At 44.7% G+C, this 21,249-nt stretch overlaps 1 protein-coding gene and 1 long non-coding RNA gene across 5 annotated transcripts in view; one reads left to right on the top strand and one right to left on the bottom strand.

Moving 5' to 3' along the window:
* STK33 (serine/threonine kinase 33) overlaps nucleotides 1–21,249 on the bottom strand; it is a 170,336-nt gene that overhangs the window by 49,352 nt on the left and 99,735 nt on the right. For all 4 annotated transcript variants that reach the window (XM_068260766.1, XM_068260764.1, XM_068260767.1 and 1 more), the window contains exon 3: nucleotides 2,998–3,117. In XM_068260766.1, coding sequence (XP_068116867.1) covers nucleotides 2,998–3,081 — 84 coding nt within the window. In that variant the 5' untranslated portion in view covers nucleotides 3,082–3,117. The remainder of the gene's footprint in view (nucleotides 1–2,997; nucleotides 3,118–21,249) is intronic.
* Nucleotides 1–21,249, top strand: part of LOC137538533 (uncharacterized) — an 834,068-nt gene that overhangs the window by 774,406 nt on the left and 38,413 nt on the right. The gene's annotated exons all lie outside the window — the stretch shown is intronic.

Below are 21,249 nucleotides of genomic sequence, written 5' to 3'. Positions count from 1 at the left end.
CTACAAACATTATTTTGTAGGGTTACAGGGTTAATATTAGCATGTTAGGCTGACTCTTGGCCTGATCAGCTCATTCAGGAAGATGGTGGCAAACAGGAAGGACATCACCCCAGGAAGTGGGCCTGATTTATGGGTGCCTGAGGGAGGTGGAATGACAGGTATGAGGTCCGGGAACCTGAGCGGCGCTGTGAAGACATCCCATTGTTACACAGCGGCAGTGTGTGTTGTGTTACTGTGACGACTGCTCTAGCCAGAGGTGACAGGAGGGTGACAATACAATGGCCCCCACCTGAGGGGCATGACACCAACATGTTATTAACACAACTCAGGGGTCAAACATGGACGTTTAGTTTTATATTTATTCCAAGCTGAAAATAACCCTGTCTGTCAAGCTCAGCCTTTTCTAGCTTACCAGCAGATTTCATCCAGAGTGCAGATCCCTTCCCATCCTGCCACACCTGCGGCCAACGCTGCTGGTGGGGGGAGGAGCTTATGGGTCAATGGCCATACACTCCTTATTACAGTATTGTGGGCTGGGTGACCGTCTGATTCGATAATTGTATTGAACTGGAAGAGAATTGGTGCCACAACATTGCCGCCCAGTTGACCTTTTGACTAATTTTGGGATGAAACTGATCGAAGGGATTGATCAGATGGGCTGTAAAAGCTTGGTTGCAAGGGCTCAATCAGGTGCACGGTGGTAACGGTGTTCGATATTGCAAGAACCAATGGGGTCCTGGGCAGATCCCTCCCCACCTTCCATGCCCAGTGTTTTAAAATCTCACCTCTCTACCGGCTCAATTCCTAACCTGGTCAGGGCGAGCACCTGTACCACCTGGCAGAGGCGCATGTGTGACGGCATTGAACCAGCACTCATGGTGACTGGAGGAGGCCAGGAATCATGCCGGCGAAGAGGTGAGGGTTAAAGTGAACCCGTGATGAGGGATATGGAGGCTGACATGTTTGTTTCCTTTTAAATAATGCACATTGCCTGGCTGTCCTGCTGACCCTCAGTCTCTAACACTTTAAGCAATAGACCCTGAACAAGAATGCAGGTCAGATGTCTATGACAAATCCACTCCTGGAAGAACTGTAGTCACCCGGTGCTCAGTATGTCACTAAACAGGTGACCACCAAACACAGCAACCAAACAGAGGTTCAGTAAACATGTAGGTTCTCACACAAAAAGTTCTATTGAACAAATGGCCATTGCGCCGAAACCGGTCGGGTAGAGAGACTGGGCATATCTGTATTGTGTGTATTGCATACTTTATGTTATGGGGACCCATAATGTAACTATTGTTCACCTTTTAAATGACCATTTCATCAATAAAACTTTTGTGTGCAACTTAAGCTGGCCACTAACGGTCCAATTTCTAGCGAAAAATCGTTCGAGCGATCAGAAATTCTGATCGGAAGTGTAATATTGTAATAAATCGTTCACTACACCATCAACAAACCAATTTTTACTTCCTATCTATCACAACCAACAAGAAAATCAAAAGTTTGGTTTCGATGAAAATTCATTTGGATGACATTTTTTTCACTCGTTCATACTCGATTGTGTCCACCAATAGAGATTATTTACAACCAATCCGATCAGAATTTCTGATCGCTCGAACGATTTTTCGCTAGAAATTGGACTGTTAGTGGCCACCTTTACTGTCTGGCAAGCGCTGAGGATTTCTGTTGACAAGCTAAACAATGATCCGGTCCAAGGGCGGTCAGGTTAGGGAGGACATGAGTGAACGATTGAGACTCAGCTTAGCACTGTACTGTACTGTATCATTCAGCAATAAGCTAGCAGCTGCAGGGTACAGACCAATATTAGATGAATTATGTCTAACATCTAGCAATGCAAAGAGGCAGAACAGGTAAACAATAGACATAATGGAAGATATTGATTGGTCACCTAATCTACTACAAATCTAATGGCGAATGGGTATCTTTACTCCACAGTTCGCACATACTTAACAAAAACACCTTTGATGAGTTTGCACATAGTATACAATCACATCACAAGGTATGTATCCAGCCGTAATTGTTCACAATATGTCCTTTGAAATGATAATTTCTTCAGCAGGCTTTGCCACCCTCCAGATAATGCATGCGGGAAGTTCGCCATTTTCCAGTTAAAGGGCGACTATTGTGAAAAAATATAAAATGCATACAAATAAAATGTAGCTTTTTCCCAGAGTAAAACGCACTATAAAATACTTTTTCCTATGTCGCTGTCACAGTAAGTTGTGAAAATTTGACAGATCTGACAGGTTTTGGACTAGTCCATCTCCTCAAGGGGGATTGTAAGAGGAAATGGACTGGTCCAAAATCTGTCAGCTTTTTACTATCTATGGTAAGTGACTGCAACATAGGAAAAAAGTAACTTGTAATGCATTTTACTCTGAGAGAAACGTATATTTTATATGTATATATTTTAAAAATGTTCGCAATAGTGGTCCTTTAGGGCCCATTCACACTGGGGATTGCAAGACGGTAACAAAATCGCTAATGTTTTGTGGCGTCAATTTTTTTTTTTTTGCAGTAACGCATATTTTTTACTGTGCATTTTCACGCTTTTTGCTTGTTTTTTTTAACACTGCAATTGCGATCGCAAAAAAGTGCTGCATGCACCACGTTTGCCGCCGATCGCCGTTGATCACGGCAGTGAGATCACTGCCATATACTTTACATTACACTAGCACTTTTAAAAGCACTAGCGATCGCCGGCGATTTGGCGATCCGCAGTAAACGCTCGCAAATTGCCCCAGTGTGAATGGACACTTAAGCTGACGGACAGCCTGATAGTTGGTGCTGGTCAGAGGCTATTGGTTGGAGTCACCACACAGAGGACCCGTCACACAATTGTGTCAGATCTGACGATCTAGGCGACAATTGCTACATTCAGTAAAGACTTACAGGGGATTACAGTAATTCCTCAGTGGCTGGTGCTATAAGAGACCAGACATAATACTGAAAGGCGAGACAGTCATACGATACCTGGATGGCGGCTTCGTCATCCATACGAGTGTGTGGGACCTTGTTCTCTGCGCTGCTGCTGCGCGGCGGCCACTGGGACGCCATCTTCCTGCTCGCATCTGTCTGCTTCGAGGTCGACGTCTGAAACACAAAGAGTCCTGTCACAGGAACTGGGAAAAAAAATGCCTGGAAACTAAGAACAAATAATTTGCCGGAGACAAACTAGTCTGTCGGAGATTTAAACTACAGGGAGTGCAGAATTATTAGGCAAATGACCACATTTGACCACATCATCCTCTTTATGCATGTTGTCTTACTCCAAGCTGTATAGGCTCGAAAGCCTACTACCAATTAAGCATCACCCTATATCAGGTGTGCATAATTATTAGGCAACTTCCTTTCCTTTGGCAAAATGGGTCAAAAGAAGGACTTGACAGGCTCAGAAAAGTCAAAAATTGTGAGATATCTTGCAGAGGGATGCAGCACTCTTAAAATTGCAAAGCTTCTGAAGCGTGATCATCGAACAATCAAGCGTTTCATTCAAAATAGTCAACAGGGTCGCAAGAAGCGTGTGGAAAAACCAAGGCGCAAAATAACTGCCCAGGAACTGAGAAAAGTCAAGCGTGCAGCTGCCAAGATGCCACTTGCCACCAGTTTGGCCATATTTCAGAGCTTCAACATCACTGGAGTGCCCAAAAGCACAAGGTGTGCAATATTTAGAGACATGGCCAAGGTAAGAAAGGCTGAAAGACGACCACCACTGAACAGGACACACAAGCTGAAATGTCAAGACTGGGCCAAGAAATATCTCAAGACTGATTTTTCTAAGGTTTTATGGACTGATGAAATGAGAGTGAGTCTTGATGGGCCAGATGGATGGGCCCGTGGCTGGATTGGTAAAGGGCAGAGAGCTCCAGTCCGACTCAGACGCCAGCAAGGTGGAGGTGGAGTACTGGTTTGGGCTGGTATCATCAAAGATGAGCAGTAGGAGAACAGAGGCGCCAGCAGGATAAAAGCGGATAAAAACTTTAAAATTTGCTGGGAGGAAGCGGTGGACTTTACAGTTTACAGTTCTTTTTATTGCAGTTTACAGTTCTTTTTATTGTATGTTTTTTTAATTTTGAATAAACTAAGATTAATATCTGAAGGAGTGCGGATTTCTGCTAATCATATGTGCATACTATACATAATGTCAGCTGGGGGAGCACAGGACGAGGCACAGGATAGGGGCCAACAAAACCACCAGGGGGGGAGGAGGGGGGAAACCACTAGGAAAGCAGAGAAGCTTTATTGGGGGGAAACCACTAGACCACCATGGAAGCTCTATTGAGAGGATTCGGCCTAGTCCACACTAGGTCCGGTACGTATCCATGGCTCCGTTTTTCAGCCCTGATGAAAAACGGAGTCCCAGATACTAATGTTTAAAATAGCAGCCGTACTCACCCAAGAAAAAAACGGATCAGTCTGCGTTTGCAGGGACCCGTTTTCAAAACCTGAACGGAAGGTCCGGAATTGCTGCATTTTTACGGACCACGGATACACGGATGGGTAGTGAAAAGCAATGGGAAAACGCAACTCCATCTCCACAGGCAAAATAGCACCCAAAACGGATGAAAAAAACGGATAGCCTGAACTTCCTTCTCCTCCCCTCAACGTCATCTCTGACAAAGCCATTACCAAAACACTCCCCTGTATATTACAAATATCCTTACATGGTGCTAATCTACTTTCTTTACAGAACAACCACTACCACTTCCCATCGATTGTCCCAAATCCACTCCCACAGCCCCCGCCACTACATTCCCCATGCTCAAAAAATGTTAAGTAACCTTTTTTTCTAAGCATTATCCACACCCACGTCCTGCCCACTGATTCCCATTGACAAAATGATTGATTATTGGCCCCAAAACTCCTCCCACTACCTTCCTAATGGCCAAATTCCCATAGAGACGTTTTCTGTCTGGTTTTGGGGGTAAAAAACGGAACGGAAACGGATGCAAAACTGATGCACTTTTTTTGAAAAACGGTTTGCGGTGTGGCGGTTCTTTCCCTAAGCCCGGACTGCAGCGTCCCTCCTGCAACCGTACCTAGTGTGGACCTAGCCGAAGGGGGGAATTACTAGAGAACCAGGAAGCTTTACTGGGGAGGGAGGGGGAACCACTAGACACCAGGGAAGCTATATAGTGGAGGGAGGAGATAACCTACTAAACACAAGGGAAGCTTTATTGGGGGGAGAGGGGAAAAAACAAGATCACCAGGGAAGCTTTTTTGGAGAAGGAGGGGGGAAAACTTTAGATCACCAGGGAAGATTTTATGAGGAGGAAGGGGGTAAATCACTAAACACCCAGGAAGCTTTTTTGGGGAGGGAGGGGGAAACCACTAGACACCAGGGAAGCTTTATTGGAAAGAGAGGGAAACCAGTAGACACCAGGGAAGCTCTATTTGGGTAGGTAGGGGGAGCACCACTAGACCACCAGGGAAGCTCTATTGGTTAGGGAGGGGGTTAATTACTAGACACCAGGGAATCTTTATTGGGGAGGGAGAGGGGAACCACTAGACCACCAGAGAAGCTTTATTGGGGAGGGAGGGGACAAACTACTAGACACCAGGGTAGCGTTAGTGGAGGGTGGGGGAACCACTAGACTACCAGGGAACTTTACAGGAGGGTGCTTTGCATGTCAAATTAGGGCATGGCATGGGTAGGGCTTAGTGTCCGTTTCCTGGCCCCATAGTTGGGAGGAATGCCATCAAATGGAAGCCCTTCAGAAGGCACCACCCAGTGTGTGTTTGTGCATGCAGGCGTGTGGTGGGTGTACACGTGTGTGTGGTGGGTGTACACGTGTGTGGTGGGTGTACACATGTGTGTGTGGTGGGTGTGCACGTGTGTGTGTATGTGTAGTGGGTGTACACAAGTGTGTGTGGTGGGTGTACACGTGTCTTTGTGTGTTCGTGCATGTGGTGGGTGTACACATGTGTGTGGTGGGTGTACACGTGTGTTTGTGTGTTCGTGCATGTGGTGGGTGTACACATGTGTGTGTGTGGTGGGTGTACACGTGTGTGTGTGTGGTGGGTGTGCACGTGTGTGTGTATGTGTAGTGGGTGTACACAAGTGTGTGTGGTGGGTGTACACGTGTGTGTGTGTGTGTTCGTGCATGTGGTGGGTGTACAAATGTGTGTGTGGTGGGTGTACACGTGTGTGTGTATGTGTAGTGGGTGTACACCAGTGTGTGTGGTGGGTGTAGACGTATGGGTGTACACGTGTGTGTGTGTGTGGTGGGTGTACACGTGTGTTTGTGTGTGCGTGCATGTGGTGGGGGTACACGTGTGTGTGTGTGTGGAGGGTGTACACGTGTGTGTGTGTGTGTGGTGGGTGTACACGTGTGTGTGTGTGTGGAGGGTGTGCACGTGTGTGTGGGAGGTGGGTGTACACATGCTCGTGAAAAGACAGGTACACTTGTATTGAAGTTAATCTTGAGAAATGAGGCCTTTTCATCTGATGTTGCTGAACTCAGAACAGCAGCCGATCCCCCTTCCCTCCTCACATTGAACATACTGGGGGCTCCTAACATAAAACACCATCAAATTGTTCTGCGCTTCTCGTCTCAGACTTTTTCTACCATATTATGGAACAGACGTTAAGTAGCTGCGAGGTTGTTCATAAAAAGCAATATATACGCCATCTGGAGGCGCGGGCCGGTGCCGTAACCCGCCGCACATTCTGTCCACATAAAGCATCAACCGCACCGGATAAACGCTGGAATCTAATTGAGAACATCTGACAGGTCTCCATTAAGGCCGGCTTTAACTCCAATTAAATATAAAGTTTCTGTGAAAGAGAATAAAGTTCTGTAATATCAACTGCAGAGATACATATGAGGCCAGAGACCAAATAAATCACACTCAACGGAGGCTTCATATCGCTTTTGTACATAAGTTACACTTTTATAGCATGCTTTAAAGAGTCACATTTCGCTAAGAAGTGATATGTTTAAGCGAGATTGTCAGCCATAAAATCAAATTCCATTTACCCACTGTTTTGTGTTTAGTATGTAGTCTACATGCAGCCTGGATTGCAAGCATTCCAATATAATCATAATTGTTTCTGCTGTAATAAATCGTATCTCAGTCAGCCTGACTCTATTCTGGTACATTGCCGGGGAGAAGGAAGCTTGTTATCTCTCCTCCCACATTCCTGCTCCTCACTGATTGGCTGAGGGCAGCATCATCGTGTGTGTCATCCGTTAATTTGTTCCAAGACGCATTACATTTTGATGCCTGAGAATGCTCTCCTGTACTGTGGATAGAAACATGAAAGTTGATGGATTTTCTACTTACCATGCGCATCACACATAATGTACGACGAGGCATAACTGACAGCATAGAGTCAACCAGCCCTTAGACCATGATAGGGACATCAGACTGTGACTATGGTAGGATTAGATTGTGAGCTCCTCTGGGAACAGTCAGTGACATGACTATGTACTGTGTAAAGTGCTGCAGAAGATGTCAGTGCTATATAAACATTTCACAAGCATAATAATATGTTAGGGCATTTGAATATGACTATGGTAGGGATTCAATTGTGAGCTCCTCTAAGGACAGTCAGTGACATGATTATGTACACTGTAGTGTTGCATAAGATGCCAGCACTATATAAATACACAATAATAATAATAATGATGATGATGATGATAATATTTATCTTATATTACCATTTTTCAGACTATAAGACGCTCCTGACCATAAGACACAACTAGGTTTAGAGGACAAGAACCAGGGGAAAAAATATATACTAAACCTGGTGCACCCATGGTGAAGGGGCATCTTGTGAATTATGGCCCCTTTGTACCTCATGTCCCCTTCTACCTCTTGTGTCTCCCTGTGTCCTCCTCTGTCCTCCTTGTGTCCTCCTCTGTCCCCCTATGTGTCCGCCTCTGCCCTCCTTGTCTCCTCTACGCCCCTTTATGTCCCCCTTGTGTCCTCCTCTACGCCCCTTTGTGTCCCCCTGTGTCCTGCATTTGTCCCCCTGTATTCTCCTCTGCATGGACACAGTACACCAACATTGCGGTAGGTTGGAGGTTTATATTAGCAGGCGTTTCACAAGTCAGAAACTCCCTGCAATTGGACTATAAGACGCAGTGATGTTTTACCCACTTTTGGGGGAGAAAAGGTGAGTCTTATAGTCCAAAAAATACAGTACTTATTCATTTTTGGAACCACTGTACAGTAATCAAACTTTACAAAACTAGCAGAAACTAGGACCAACTAAATAACATCTGGCTAAAATACAGCATTGTGGCAGTTTCCTCACTGCAGTGGTGGCCTTCGGGATCTTTCACACATCACAGAATTTGTATGCAAATTACATTTTTGGAATTTCGTGCTCACCGCCCTTCTAATACAAGTCAACGGCGCCACCTTTAGAGCAAATTTTCGCATCCGAGTTTTCTGCAGAAAAAAAAAGGCCTATATGTTTACTTTTTTTCAGAACAGACATGCAAATTTCATACAATGTAAGTCAATGCAAATGCAAAAATTTGCATGGGAATGTAAAGCTACTTACATACAAATTTGTACAAATTGACTTCATGAATATGCATGGAAAAATCAGGATGCGAAAATGTGCATAAAAACACAAACAAAAAAGAATCGGATGAGAAAAAAAACACAAAACGCAAATCCCAAGTATGAAAAATCAAAAGGGCTGTGGAGTTGGTACAAAAATCATCCAACTCCTAGTTATGAAACCACCGACTCTGAGTCCAGGTACCCAAAAATTCACACTCCACAGCTCTGCAAAAAAACGCACCTAAAACCGCAGGGATAAGTATGAAGGCACCTTATTACATATGATGTGCTGGTGACACATGACAAGACAAGACACAGCAAATTTATATCGCATTTTTCTCCTGGCGGACTTCAAGTACCAGAGCTGCAGCCACTAGGGTGCGCTCTATGGGCAGTAGCAGTCTTGCCCATTGTCTCCTACTGAATAGGTGCTGGCTTACTAAACAGGGAGATGAGATACGAACTCTGGTCTCCCATGTCAGAAGCAGAGCTCTTGTGATGTAATGGTGACACAAATGTCTCGAGGTACTTCAAATGAAGTTAACAATCGGGGGCATACCTCCCAAAGTTTTGAGATAAAAAAGAGGGGCACTTAAGCCACACCCCTGCCACACCCCTAATCACTCCCCTACCACACCCCTAGTCACTCATACCATAAAGATTTCATAGGAAAAATATGATGCTTTATAATTCAAAGCACATTTCTATCCTGGTTCATTTTCCTTCAAATTAACATTTTAAAAATAAGAAATATATCAATTTAAAGGATGGGAATAAAGTTTAGAATTGATTAATCACATTTTAAGTAGAAAAATACATATATTTACATAGATCTGTACTTGAGTCCTGAAAGAGGGACAACTGTTGCAGAAAGAGTCACAGAGGGACGGGGTTCCTAAAGAGGGACTGTGCCTCCAAAAGAGGGACAGTTGGGAGCTGTGAGGTGTTTGGCCAATAAATGAAGTCACTAATGAAAGAGTATATGCTATAGAATAATGCTGAGGAACACTGGCCTAACAGATATTGCTGGTGCATCTGATACAGATAGAAGGAACTAAGGTAAACTTTAGTACTGACAGCACACTGCTGCCTTCCTGAAATATTCCAGCAGGGGGCAGCAAAGTTCCTCCATCTACCTGCAAGATTTCCATCAGGCTGATCATCAAATAAATATGACTTTGGGGATTAATTAGATGGAGTTATGATAAAGGTCATTCAATATTAGCAGAAGATTAAATGTCTGCCGACTGCCACAGCCAGACAGCTTTTTACTTTGTCTTCCTTGCTGTAATTTAAACAATTAATGAATAAATACTTCAACAGGTTCTGATTTTTCAAATTAAATCAATCTGCAGGTTGTTTTTTTTTCACTTAAGACATAGAAGTCATTTTCCAGCTATTTAACCTGTTCATGGCTGGAGAGATGAAACTGATTTTGCATGCAAATTTCCACAGACTTGAAGCTAAAGCCTGGTACACGAGGAGACTGTGCTGTCGCAGGGATCAGAACTCAATCTCTTGGGTGACAGTGCAGTGCCAACGCTGTACAGATGCGTCACTAGCCTCCAGGCTAGCAATGCGTCTGTTACTATAGAGGAGGGCGGAGGCACAATGAATGGCGAGCGAAGGAACAGTTAACCATGGACAGGGGAGCAGGGAGAACAGAGAACAATGGGAGGCACGGTGGTGTAGTGGATAGCACTCTCGCCTTGCAGCGCTGGGTCCCCGGTTCGAATCCCAGCCAGGCACCATCTACACAGAATTTGTATGTTCTCCCGTGTCTGTGTGGGTTTCATCCAGGCATTCCAGTTCCCTCCCACATCCCAAAAACATACAGATGAGTTAACTAGCTTCCCTATAAATAGGCTCTAAACTATTATACACTAATAATACTAGTATTATACATACACTACACCATACATACATAGACATATGACTATGGTCGGGATTAGATTGTGAGCCCCTCTGAGGGACAGTCAAGTGACAATATACTCTGTACAGCACTGTGGAAGATGTCAGCGCTATATAAATACTAAATAATCCAAAACAATGCGACTGTGCAGTGTCCAGGCGCCGGGGATCGTCATTGATCCGGCATGCTGGATCTTTAGCAGACATTGGGCGGCCGTTGTACACGCTGTTTTTGTTCAAGACTCTTATCTGAGGCAATATTTATTGCCCACTATGGCCGTATTCAAACCAGCTCAGTTCACATAATAAGGAAAAGCTGACTTTTTTTGTCTGTTTTGCCTAATCGGCACCAATGGAAAAGCGCAGATGCCAGTGGTTCCTATATTGTCAATAGGGTCTGTTGTTCACACGCGTCAGTTTATTGCGGTCAGGGGAATGCAAAGTCCTGCCTTGCATGATTTTTCCAGTCAAGCAGATGTGTTTCCAATAGAAGCATATGGTGGAAATATATCTGCATCTGGAATCCAACGACCCACAGGAGTGAATACTGCACTGTCCGGCCCTGCAGCCGCTGCAAGTGTGAACCAAGCAAAAGTACATGAAACCTAGAAGCTGCAAACGTATTAGATGGCAGCTTGTTACATCATCAGCAGCTATGGGGTTTGGTTTACTCACTTTCAAACAGGTGGAGATTTGCATGCCAGGTCTGATTTTAAGATCTTCTCTTATTAGAGGACATTAGAGTGTAAGCTCCTCTGGTGTACAGACTGATGGGAATGGATCAGTGATCTCTGTACAGCACTGTGGAATATGTCAGCACTATAAATGTATAATAATAATAATAATATGTGACTGTGGTGAGGACATTAGAGTGTCAGTTCCTCTGGGGCAGAAACTGAAGGGAATGGATCAGTGATTTCTGTAAAGCGCTGTGGAATATGTCAGAGCTGTATAAATGTATAATAATAATAATAATATGTGACTGTGGTGAGGACAGTCGAGTGTAAGCTTCTCTGGTGCAGAGACTGATGGGAATGGATCAGTGATCTCTACATCATTGTGGAATATTATATAAGAGAGAACAGAGGCGCCAAAAGGATAAAAGGGGTTTTAAAGGAGCTTAAAAGCCAAAACTTGGTAATTAGAGGAGGCAGTGGTGGACTTACTCCCTCCAAGCAGACACAACACGACTGTACATTGAGTCTATTAACGAACTCCAGATAAAACAAAGCTGGCAACGCGTTTCACGGGTCAGCGCCCGCTTCCTCAGGCAATAGAAAAAGGAGTTACAGCATCTAGCAAAACAAACGACACTCAGCGCCTCTACCAGGCAAAGGCGCTGAGTGTCGTTTGTTTTGCTAGATGCTGTAACCCCTTTTATCCTTTTGGCGCCTCTGTTCTCTCTTATATAATATTGTATCCACCCTGGGTGGAGGGTTGCGACCCTTTCTACTATCTACAGAGAGCGACTTCTTATTCCTGAGTGGGGTCAGGATAATCTCCCCACCTGCCTTTACAGTGGTTGCCTATTGGTGACCCATGTTTGTGAGTATAACAACTATTACTCTTTGTCATTATCTCCTTTGTCAATACATACCGGTACTACACTATTGGGGCTCTTGGTGTTCCTCTGTTTATCATTGTGGAATATGTCAGAGCTATATAAATTTATAATAATAATAGTGTGTGACTGTGGTAGGACATTAGAGTGTAAGCTCCTCTGGTGCAGACTTATATAAACAGATGAGTGATCTCTGTACAGTGCTATGGAATATGTCAGAGCTGTATGAATTTATAATAATAATAATAATAATAGTGTGACTGTGGTGAGGGCATTAGAGTGTAAGCTCCTCTGGTGCAGAGACGGATGATCTGTTTCCACTGCTCTGTAATACATTAGAACTCCATTATACAGTAAATGTAGGAAGATTAGGTTGTCAGCTCTTAAAATGAGGGCTCTCTGATCAGTAATGTTATACCTCCCAACTTTCTAAAGGTAGGGAAGAGTGACACCATTAAGACACACCCCTCTCACACCACCAGGCACGCCCCTGCCACACCACTAGTCACGCATACCACTAAGAATTTGTAAGAAAAAGATAGTTTTATAATTCAATCCAACTGGTCCTTTTTATTATCATTAGTCTTCCTTTATACAGTAGAGTCCCGGTTATCCGGAACACAACTAACCAGAAGTCTCAACCAACCAGCACAAATCACTGGCAGTACTCACAGTGGTGAAGGCCAACATCTTAGGCTGTTGGGCTCTGCTGTGCTTATAGACCGGGTTCCACAGCTCCACCTGTTCAATAACTGTATTTTACCATGTATGTATATAGAGTGGAGTATAGTATTGTATCAGCTACGCCTATTTTTAACATTGAACCTCAAGCAACCAGAAAGCACACTGATCTGGCATCAGCCAATCGCTGTTGGTGCCGGATAACTGAGACTCTACTGTATTAACATGTGAAAACAAGAAATATATCAATTTAAAAAATGTGGGAATTAAGTTTCCTAGATCTGTATATTGGTCCTGGAAGAGGGACAAATGAGGAAGAAATGGGGACAGAGAGGGATTCGGTTCCCAAAAAGGGACAGTTGGGATCTCTGTGCAATGAGTCAGGGATTGGAGAAGGTTCAATAGCAGGACTATGAGTCACATTACCGCTCCCAGGTCCAGTTACCTCTCCTAGTGGCAGTCTGCTTATTCCATTGTCATTACTGACTTCTGTAACAGCCCATTCACACTGCAGTGACAGAACATTTCATTCAGAAAACACTGCAATGTGCAACCAACATGTTACCTATGGTCACTGCCCCCTATATAAGGTGACCAGTACTGACCCAGAACAGATACTGCAGCCTGAATTGTGAAGCCATAAGGGAAACATGTTACCTATGGTCACAGCATCTCCTGATCAGCCACTGCAATCCTGCGCAACCCAGCAGCCCATGTCATCAGACACTGCCCCCTATATAAGGTGACCAGTACTAACCCAGAACATATACTGCAGCCTGAATTGTGCAGCCATAAGGGAACCATGTTACCTATGGTCACTGCATCTCCTGATCAGCCACTGCAAGCATGTGCAACCCAGCAGCCCATGTCATCAGACACTGCCCCCTATATAAGGTGACCAGTACTGACCCAGAACATATACTGCAGCCTGCATTGTGCAGCCATAAGGGAAACATGTTACCTATGGTCACAGCATCTCCTGATCAGCCATTGCAATCCTGTGCAACCCGGCAGCCCATGTCATCAGACACTGCCCCTTATATAAGGTGACCAGTACTGACCCAGAACATACATTGTAGCCTGCATTGTGCAGCCATAAGGGAACCATGTTACCTATGGTCACTGCATTTCCTGATAAGCCACTGCAAGCATGTGCAACCCAGCAGCACATGTCATCAGACACTGCCCCCTATATAAGGTGACCAGTACTGACCCAGAACATACATTGTAGCCTGCATTGTGCAGCCATAAGGGAACCATGTTACCTATGGTCACTGCATCTCCTGATCAGCCACTGCAAGCATGTGCAACCCAGCAGCCCATGTCATCAGACACTGCCCCCTATATAAGGTGACCAGTACTGACCCAGAACATATACTGCAGCCTGCATTGTGCAGCCATAAGGGAAACATGTTACCTATGGTCACAGCATCTCCTGATCAGCCACTGCAATCCTGTGCAACCCAGCAGCCCATGTCATCAGACACTGCCCCCTATATAAGGTGACCAGTACTGACCCAGAACAGATACTGCAGCCTATATTGTGCAGTTATACACATAATTAACCATATTCTGACCTCTCTGTTTCAGGGGCATAACTAAAGGGGAGCATCCCCTGTGACATCATGGAGGCCCACAGCTGTAAGGGGGGCCAGAATACAACTTCATTCCCTCTGATAAAGGGGTGCATCCTTCAGATCAGGTGTTTTGTGACTACACTTGTTATGGGTGTGAAGATTATGATGTCCGCACTTGTTTTATGACCTTTGAAAGATTTGCCCCCCTGGCTGTGAGGGTCATTAGGTATAGGCAAGGGAAAGGGTGTGAACATTGGGGGCCCCTTCACAGTTTTGCTGGGGGGGCATGATTTATATTTACGCCACTGCCCTGCCGACACATTCCACCAGCATTATATAGGGGTGATCTACATCCCCTGCCCAGCTCGGTATAGTGCATTATATATTCTGTATGCTACAAGTCATTTTAGGTGCCACTTTGCCCTTGCTTGTAATGTGCTTCTGCAGCCTGATGTTCTCCTGCAATGGCCCCTTACCATGACATGCGCTTAGGTGATCTTGTGTCATCACCATGCACAGTTTCATTGTTTAAGATGCTCCTTATTGTATAGTACTTGGAGCCTCTTCTTTTGACACCTGAGATTGAGGATTCTATACATTAGTCTACTGTTGGCCGCACACTGCATTCCTTATTGAACTATAGCATAGCTAGAACTTTTCCTTTCTTATAACTGTAAGCAGCAGCCATGTCAGTGTGATGTAAAATCAGGTTCATACAGCTGCAACACTTAGAAATTATGACCTTTTCAACACTGTTCTATTATTAGGAGTGATTTTTCAGCCAGATACAAGCATTTTGGTTTCTAATTACTTCTCAGAACTACCTCTACATTCTACTGCTTGTCCAACATATATGTGTAAATATAACGCAAATTTAACTTTTACAATTAAAAAAAAACAAATAAGACGGGAACACAAGCAAGTTCTTAGTAGGACTGGTACTATGTCTGCCCATGTTTATCTCATCACACCTCACATCTTATTTCACTTCAGGTACCCCCAGGGTCGGAATTGGATGATTTTTGTATCGACTCCACAGCCCGGGGTACGCTTTATGAAAAACAATAACTGATATAACTAAACAACCTTTTTAGATTGTTTTAAATTGATAATTTAACCTCCTTGCGACTGCCTAACGCCAATTGGCGGTCGCAAAGTGGCACTCGCAACGGCAATTGGCGTGAACTGCGGGGGGCGTGTTTTGCTGGGGATTGCGCGCATCCCCACTTGAGTGACGGCGCTCCGTCATCAGTCTACCTCTAGGAGACTGTTAGACGGCTAAACCACCATCTATTTACATTGTACAGCGCTGCACTCTACGGCAGCACTGTACTGAGACAGCCATGTCACTCGGCTCACAGAGCGATCGGCTCGTAAAGGCTGGTGCCTATACGAGTGGTGACTAGGATTAGGACCAGGCAGCAGGAAGTGGTGATTAGGACCAGGCAGCAGGAAGCGGTGATTAGGACCAGGCAGCAGGAAGCGGTGATTAGGACCAGGCATCAGGAAGCGGTGATTAGGACCAGGCAGCCGGAAGCGGTGATTAGGACCAGGCAGCAGGAAGCGGTTATTAGGACCAGGCAGCAGGAAGTGGTAAATTAGGACCAGGCAGCAGGAAGTGGTATTTAGGACCAGGCAGCAGGAAGTGGTGATAAGTAACAGGCAGCAGTAAGTGGTGGTTAGGACCAGGCAGCAGGAAGCGGTGATTAGGACCAGGCAGCAGGAAGCGGTGATTAGGACCAGGCAGCAGGAAGTGGTGATTAGAACCAGGAAGCAGGAAGTGGTGATTTTAACCAGGAACCGGTGATTAGGACTAGGCAGCAGGAAGTGGTGGTTCGGACCAGGCAGCAGGAAGTGGTGATTAGGATTAAGCACCTAAAAGCAGTTAACATGGGGGTGGGGTTAAGTATAGGCATCTGGAAGGGGTTAATGCTAGTGGGAAAGACAAAGGTTGCATCAAAAACAGGTTATCATTAGCGGGGAAGGCTGGGGCTTTAATCTTGTCCTTCTCAAGTGTCCAGCAGCAGTGACATAGCACTACTCAGTGATGGACACACCAGTGACAGTCCAGCTACAGCTCACCCTAGGGCCAGGATTATACTAATTATCCTTTACGAAAAACTGTTTGTTAGAATGTGCTACTAGAAAATACCTAGTGCGTAAATGGAAATCCTGTAATGTGTGTACAATAGAAAAAAGCATCATTAGCCATATAATCCACCGCTGTACAAGCGGTTCAGGAAGTAAGAGGCCAACTCAAAAATGTAACAAGGTTTGGGGATTGTGAGTAACCCGCTTGATTCTGCTATTGCCACCTTGGATATTGATGTTAATGTAAGTGATATCCATTGTTCATTTCTCCCTTATGGTGACTTCCACTAATACTTCAAGGACCACTATGTTAAAATGTGTAAAATGTAAAACGTGTACACACACCTATAAGATGTACAATTCCCCCAGAGTAGGATGACTACAAATTACTTTTTTCCTGTTACTGTCACTTACAATAGGTAGTAAAAATGATCGATCTGGCAGGTTTTGGACTAGTCCAACTCCTCATAGGGTAGTTGAAGTATTTATTTGATTCTTTACAAAAGCACTCCCTATAGAATATACCTATGTGCAATGATGCTGGGCAGACTTCATAATCACCTGCACACTATTTTTGCAGCTGGACTGAGAAATGGCAGTGCAGTAAGGCCTCTTTTCTACGGACTATTGAGCTGTGTGCTCAGCAAGCAGTTGCAAGGCAGCAACAAGCAGTTACCAGGCAGCAGTGAGCAGTTACCAGGCAGCAGTGAGCAGTTACCAGGCAGCAGTGAGCAGTTGTAAGAGTTTGAGAGGCATTGCACTGCCTGTATACAGTTCATGGAAAAGAGGCCTTAGTGCTTTTGAAAATAAAGAAAGCAGTGAGAATCCCCTATGAGGAGATGGATTAGTCCAAAACCTGTCAGATCTGTCAGATGTTTACTCAATACTGTAATTGACAGCAACATAGGAAAATATAAATTTACAGTGCATGTTATGCTGGGCCAAATGTACTTTTTATACATATGCATGTATTTTAAATTGTACTATTTTTTTGTGATAATGGCCATTTAATTTTACACTGTTGGTCCTATTTCTTGATGAAAACATAACATATTACACTTACTAACTGCATTGTCCATGATATTCTTTATATATCATCACACCTATGCAGCTGTCCTTCTACGCTCTCTTTTGTTTTGTTTATTTTGTATGGTTTTCTATGTATTGTTGTTTTGTCACTGTGTGGCAGCTCACGCTGGACTTCCATAAACTTAAGGAAAATTCTTGTTAAATAACAAACTCCTTTATGAGATGAGACATGCAATCAGTGTGACTCACCAACACAAACATATTTACCCTCAAACACTCTATTACATAACCGCTTGCGCTAAACACCAACGCTTGTTCTATAATCCTACAAACAAGACCACAAATTAGCCTGAATTGTACCACATAAAGGTTGGCATTAGCGGAATACAATAAAGTACAGAAGGTCAGCCTTATATGGGCAGGTCACGTTAAAGCTTGCAGATGATACCTCCGGCGGGCAGGGTCATTCTTGGCACTGGTGTTCTTTAGAGCACGCAAGATTGCTACATACTTTCCAACTGGCCCCGCCTCTTTTATAGCCAACCAGGTTATAAAATAGTAAAGCCTTATGATGCCATTTCAGGCAAAAGTTCCACGGAGCACCAAGACTAACCACTAAGGGCTAGTTCACACTGGGCGCTTTGGTAGCGTTTTGCTGATCACTGGCGATCACTACAGTGTGAACACTACCATTGACTTGCATTAGCAGCAGCATTTTGCTGATCGCTAGTGATCAGCAAATCGCTGAAAAATCACCCAGTGTGTACTAACCCTTAGGGGTTCTAGGTAATGCTGTCTGTAACTGGATCTGGATAACTCAAGGATGGGCATATGACTAAAGAGTAGAAAGTGACAGCTCACTGTTTTGCTCACAAATCACCAATGTATAGCTACAGGAATGACAACGTGACTGTGGTGATCAGGTCTGTTGTTACTCATGTTTATAAGGGTTACTTAAAGGACACTTAAGCCAGGAATACAAAAATCAGTTTTACTTTCCTGGCACTTCTACCAGCCCCCTGCAGCAGTCCCAGCTAGTTTTACTATTCCTGACAGGCCCGACCATGCGTATTTTTCTTCACGTTCCCATCCGCAATAGTGTCCTGCGCCTGTGCAGGACGCTACTGAGGACATGAACATAAAGAAAAATACGCATGGCCAGGCCTGCACAGGTGCAGAAATCCCGCTGACTCCCTGTCAGGGCCTGTCAGCGCAAACTAAACTAGCTGGCGGCAGGGGACTGGAGGCTCCGTGAGTGACTGCGAGGGCACAGGATGGCTTGCGGGGGGCTGCTAGAAGCCCCAGGTGAGTAAAACTGATTTTCTTATTACAGGCTTAAGTAACCTTTTAAGACAGGCGGCAAGAGCAGAGTTTTATAAGGTAAGCAGTCCAGGGCCCCAAATCATTAGGGCTGTAAAACTCTGTGGGCTTGATGCTCAAACTGGTAACCTTGCCACGCGGTGTGAAATGTTACCAGTCTATTGTGCATCAAGCCCTGTGTGACTCAGAAAACACATCTTAGTGCAGGGAACAGATACGTTCAACAATTCAAGGATTTTCTGTATGGAAGCACAATAATATTGAAAAACCATGTACCTTAGACAGTCACAAGTTTAAAGGTAGATTTTCAAGCGGAATTGTCAGCCACAAAATCAAATTCCATTTACCTACTGGTCTGTGCAAGCATTCCAATATAATCATAAAGGTTTCTGCTATGATAAATCTTATCTCAGTGAACCTGGCTTTATTCTGGTACATTGCCGGAGAGAAGGAAGCTTATCTCCCATCCTACATTCCTGCTCCTCACTGATGGGCTGAGGGCAGTTCAGTGTGACACAAGGCTGAGAAGGTAAATTCACATCACCCCACTGCTGAAATACGATCTATGCTGTGCTCACATGTGCTTACAAAGCAAGCTAGATATGACAGGCAGTTTCTAGGGGAAAAAAAGCGTCCGTAATCCTCTGTACACACCAGTGGCGCATAGCATGTGACGTCAGACGATATGTGCTGCTGTCAGACACTATGCGCCAGTAGCGTGTACAGAGAGCCGCCCGGGGGTTACGGACACCGCACGGAGGCTGCTATAGGACACGTAACTTTTAAATACACACACTGGGCACGTTTATGCATAGCGATGGTAGCGCCGGGGGTTTCATTGTCTCGTCGCTCGTTCCTGAAACCGCCGCCGTACCGCCACACACCCGACCAACCAACTTCGGCTCAACATCTTGCAGCATGCCCAATTGACCATGCGACCAATTTCCGTCCCGAAATTGGTCGTTTTGTTGGTCATGCTCTTGGCAGCACTGATATTCATCCAATTTGATTATAATAATTGAATTGGATGGTCGATCGGCTGCCAAGTTGCTTGATGTATGGCTACCTTAAGACTATAGAATGCAATTTCAAGGGTTTAGTTTCACTTCAGGTTTGCTTTAAATAATTTTTCTGCAGCTTCTTTGCTGTTTTGACCCTTCCTGTTCTGTCCAGATTATGATCTGTTTGGTGTTTGTGATGAGATGGAGGCTGATGGGAAATCTATATTTCCTCTTCTGCATTGTTCTGTATAACAGTGCGTTGTATTTTCAGCTTGTATAAAGGAATGAGTGAGAGATACAGATACAGCCATTGGTCACAGCGCTTGTAGAGCAGCGGTAAGCACTGTTTCTCTGTTATTTGCGTTGCTATACATTGCTATTGAACATGCTTCACTATTACACAAGAAATTAAACCCCAATGACGTCAGAGAGGATATCAGACAAAACACAGGGCGTGTTACACCTGGATTAATATTTGTAGACGTGACTGCGCTAAATCCACGGGAGACTGAAAGGCAGACTATATGTATACAGTCCGGTGATGAAGTACGTTTACCCCATAGAGATTTAGGGCTTTTTAACAGATACTGCGCGCTATTTATGCATTGTAATGCACTGTGTAATCTAGAGCCTTAAAGAGTACTGCCGATAAAAAGACAGAGCCTGTCATTACATTACATGAATGATGGAAGATTGGGGGGCTGGGGGAGGGAGTCAAGGTTAAATACTTTCCTGTTCTGACATCATCCTTCCAAGCAGGTGATTGCTCCGCCCCCTCAATATCGAGGTTGCGGCAAGTTTTTTGTGTTTTAAAAGTTTTATTGATTTTTTCAATACTTAGTTAAGGTATACAGCTAAGTAATAAAAAGGCATTGAAGAAGCCATAACAAATATTCCAAATGGTACAGTTGAGTCAACCATCAATGACATTAAGAGATAAACGGCAGGGGCGTAACTAGAAATCACTGCCCCCCTCTTGCAAAAATTTGGATGGGCAACCCCCCCCACCACCACCACCACCACCCCAGGTATAAGTGCCAAAGCAGGTGGTTTCGGCGCACGGAGCTCACCGTCAGGTGCCCCAGTACAGCCAGGTATAGGTGCCTGTCCCCAGTATAGCCAGGTATAGGTGCCCTCAGTATAGCCAGGTATAGGTGCCTGTCCCCAGTATAGCCATGTATAGGTGCCCTCAATATAGCCAGGTATAGGTGCCCTCAGTATAGCCAGGTATAGGTGCCATCAGTATAGCCAGGTATAGGTGCCCTCAGTATAGCCAGGTATAGGTGCCTGTCCCCAGTATAGCCAGGTATAGGTGCCCTCAGTATAGCCAGGTATAGGTGCCCTCAGTATAGCCAGGTATAGGTGCCCTCAGTATAGCAAGGTATAGGAGCCCTCAGTATAGCCAGGTACAGGTGCCCTCAGTATAGCCAGGTATAGGTGCCATCAGTATAGCCAGGTATAGGTGCCCTCAGTATAGCCAGGTATAGGTGCCCTCAGTATAGCCAGGTATAGGTGCCCTCAGTATAGCAAGGTA

The sequence above is a fragment of the Hyperolius riggenbachi genome, chromosome 11 (genome assembly GCF_040937935.1).
Source record: "Hyperolius riggenbachi isolate aHypRig1 chromosome 11, aHypRig1.pri, whole genome shotgun sequence".
In the NCBI taxonomy this organism is placed as follows: Eukaryota; Metazoa; Chordata; class Amphibia; order Anura; family Hyperoliidae; genus Hyperolius; species Hyperolius riggenbachi.
Note: the sequence above shows the minus strand (reverse complement) of the source record. Positions and strands in the feature narration are given on the sequence as shown.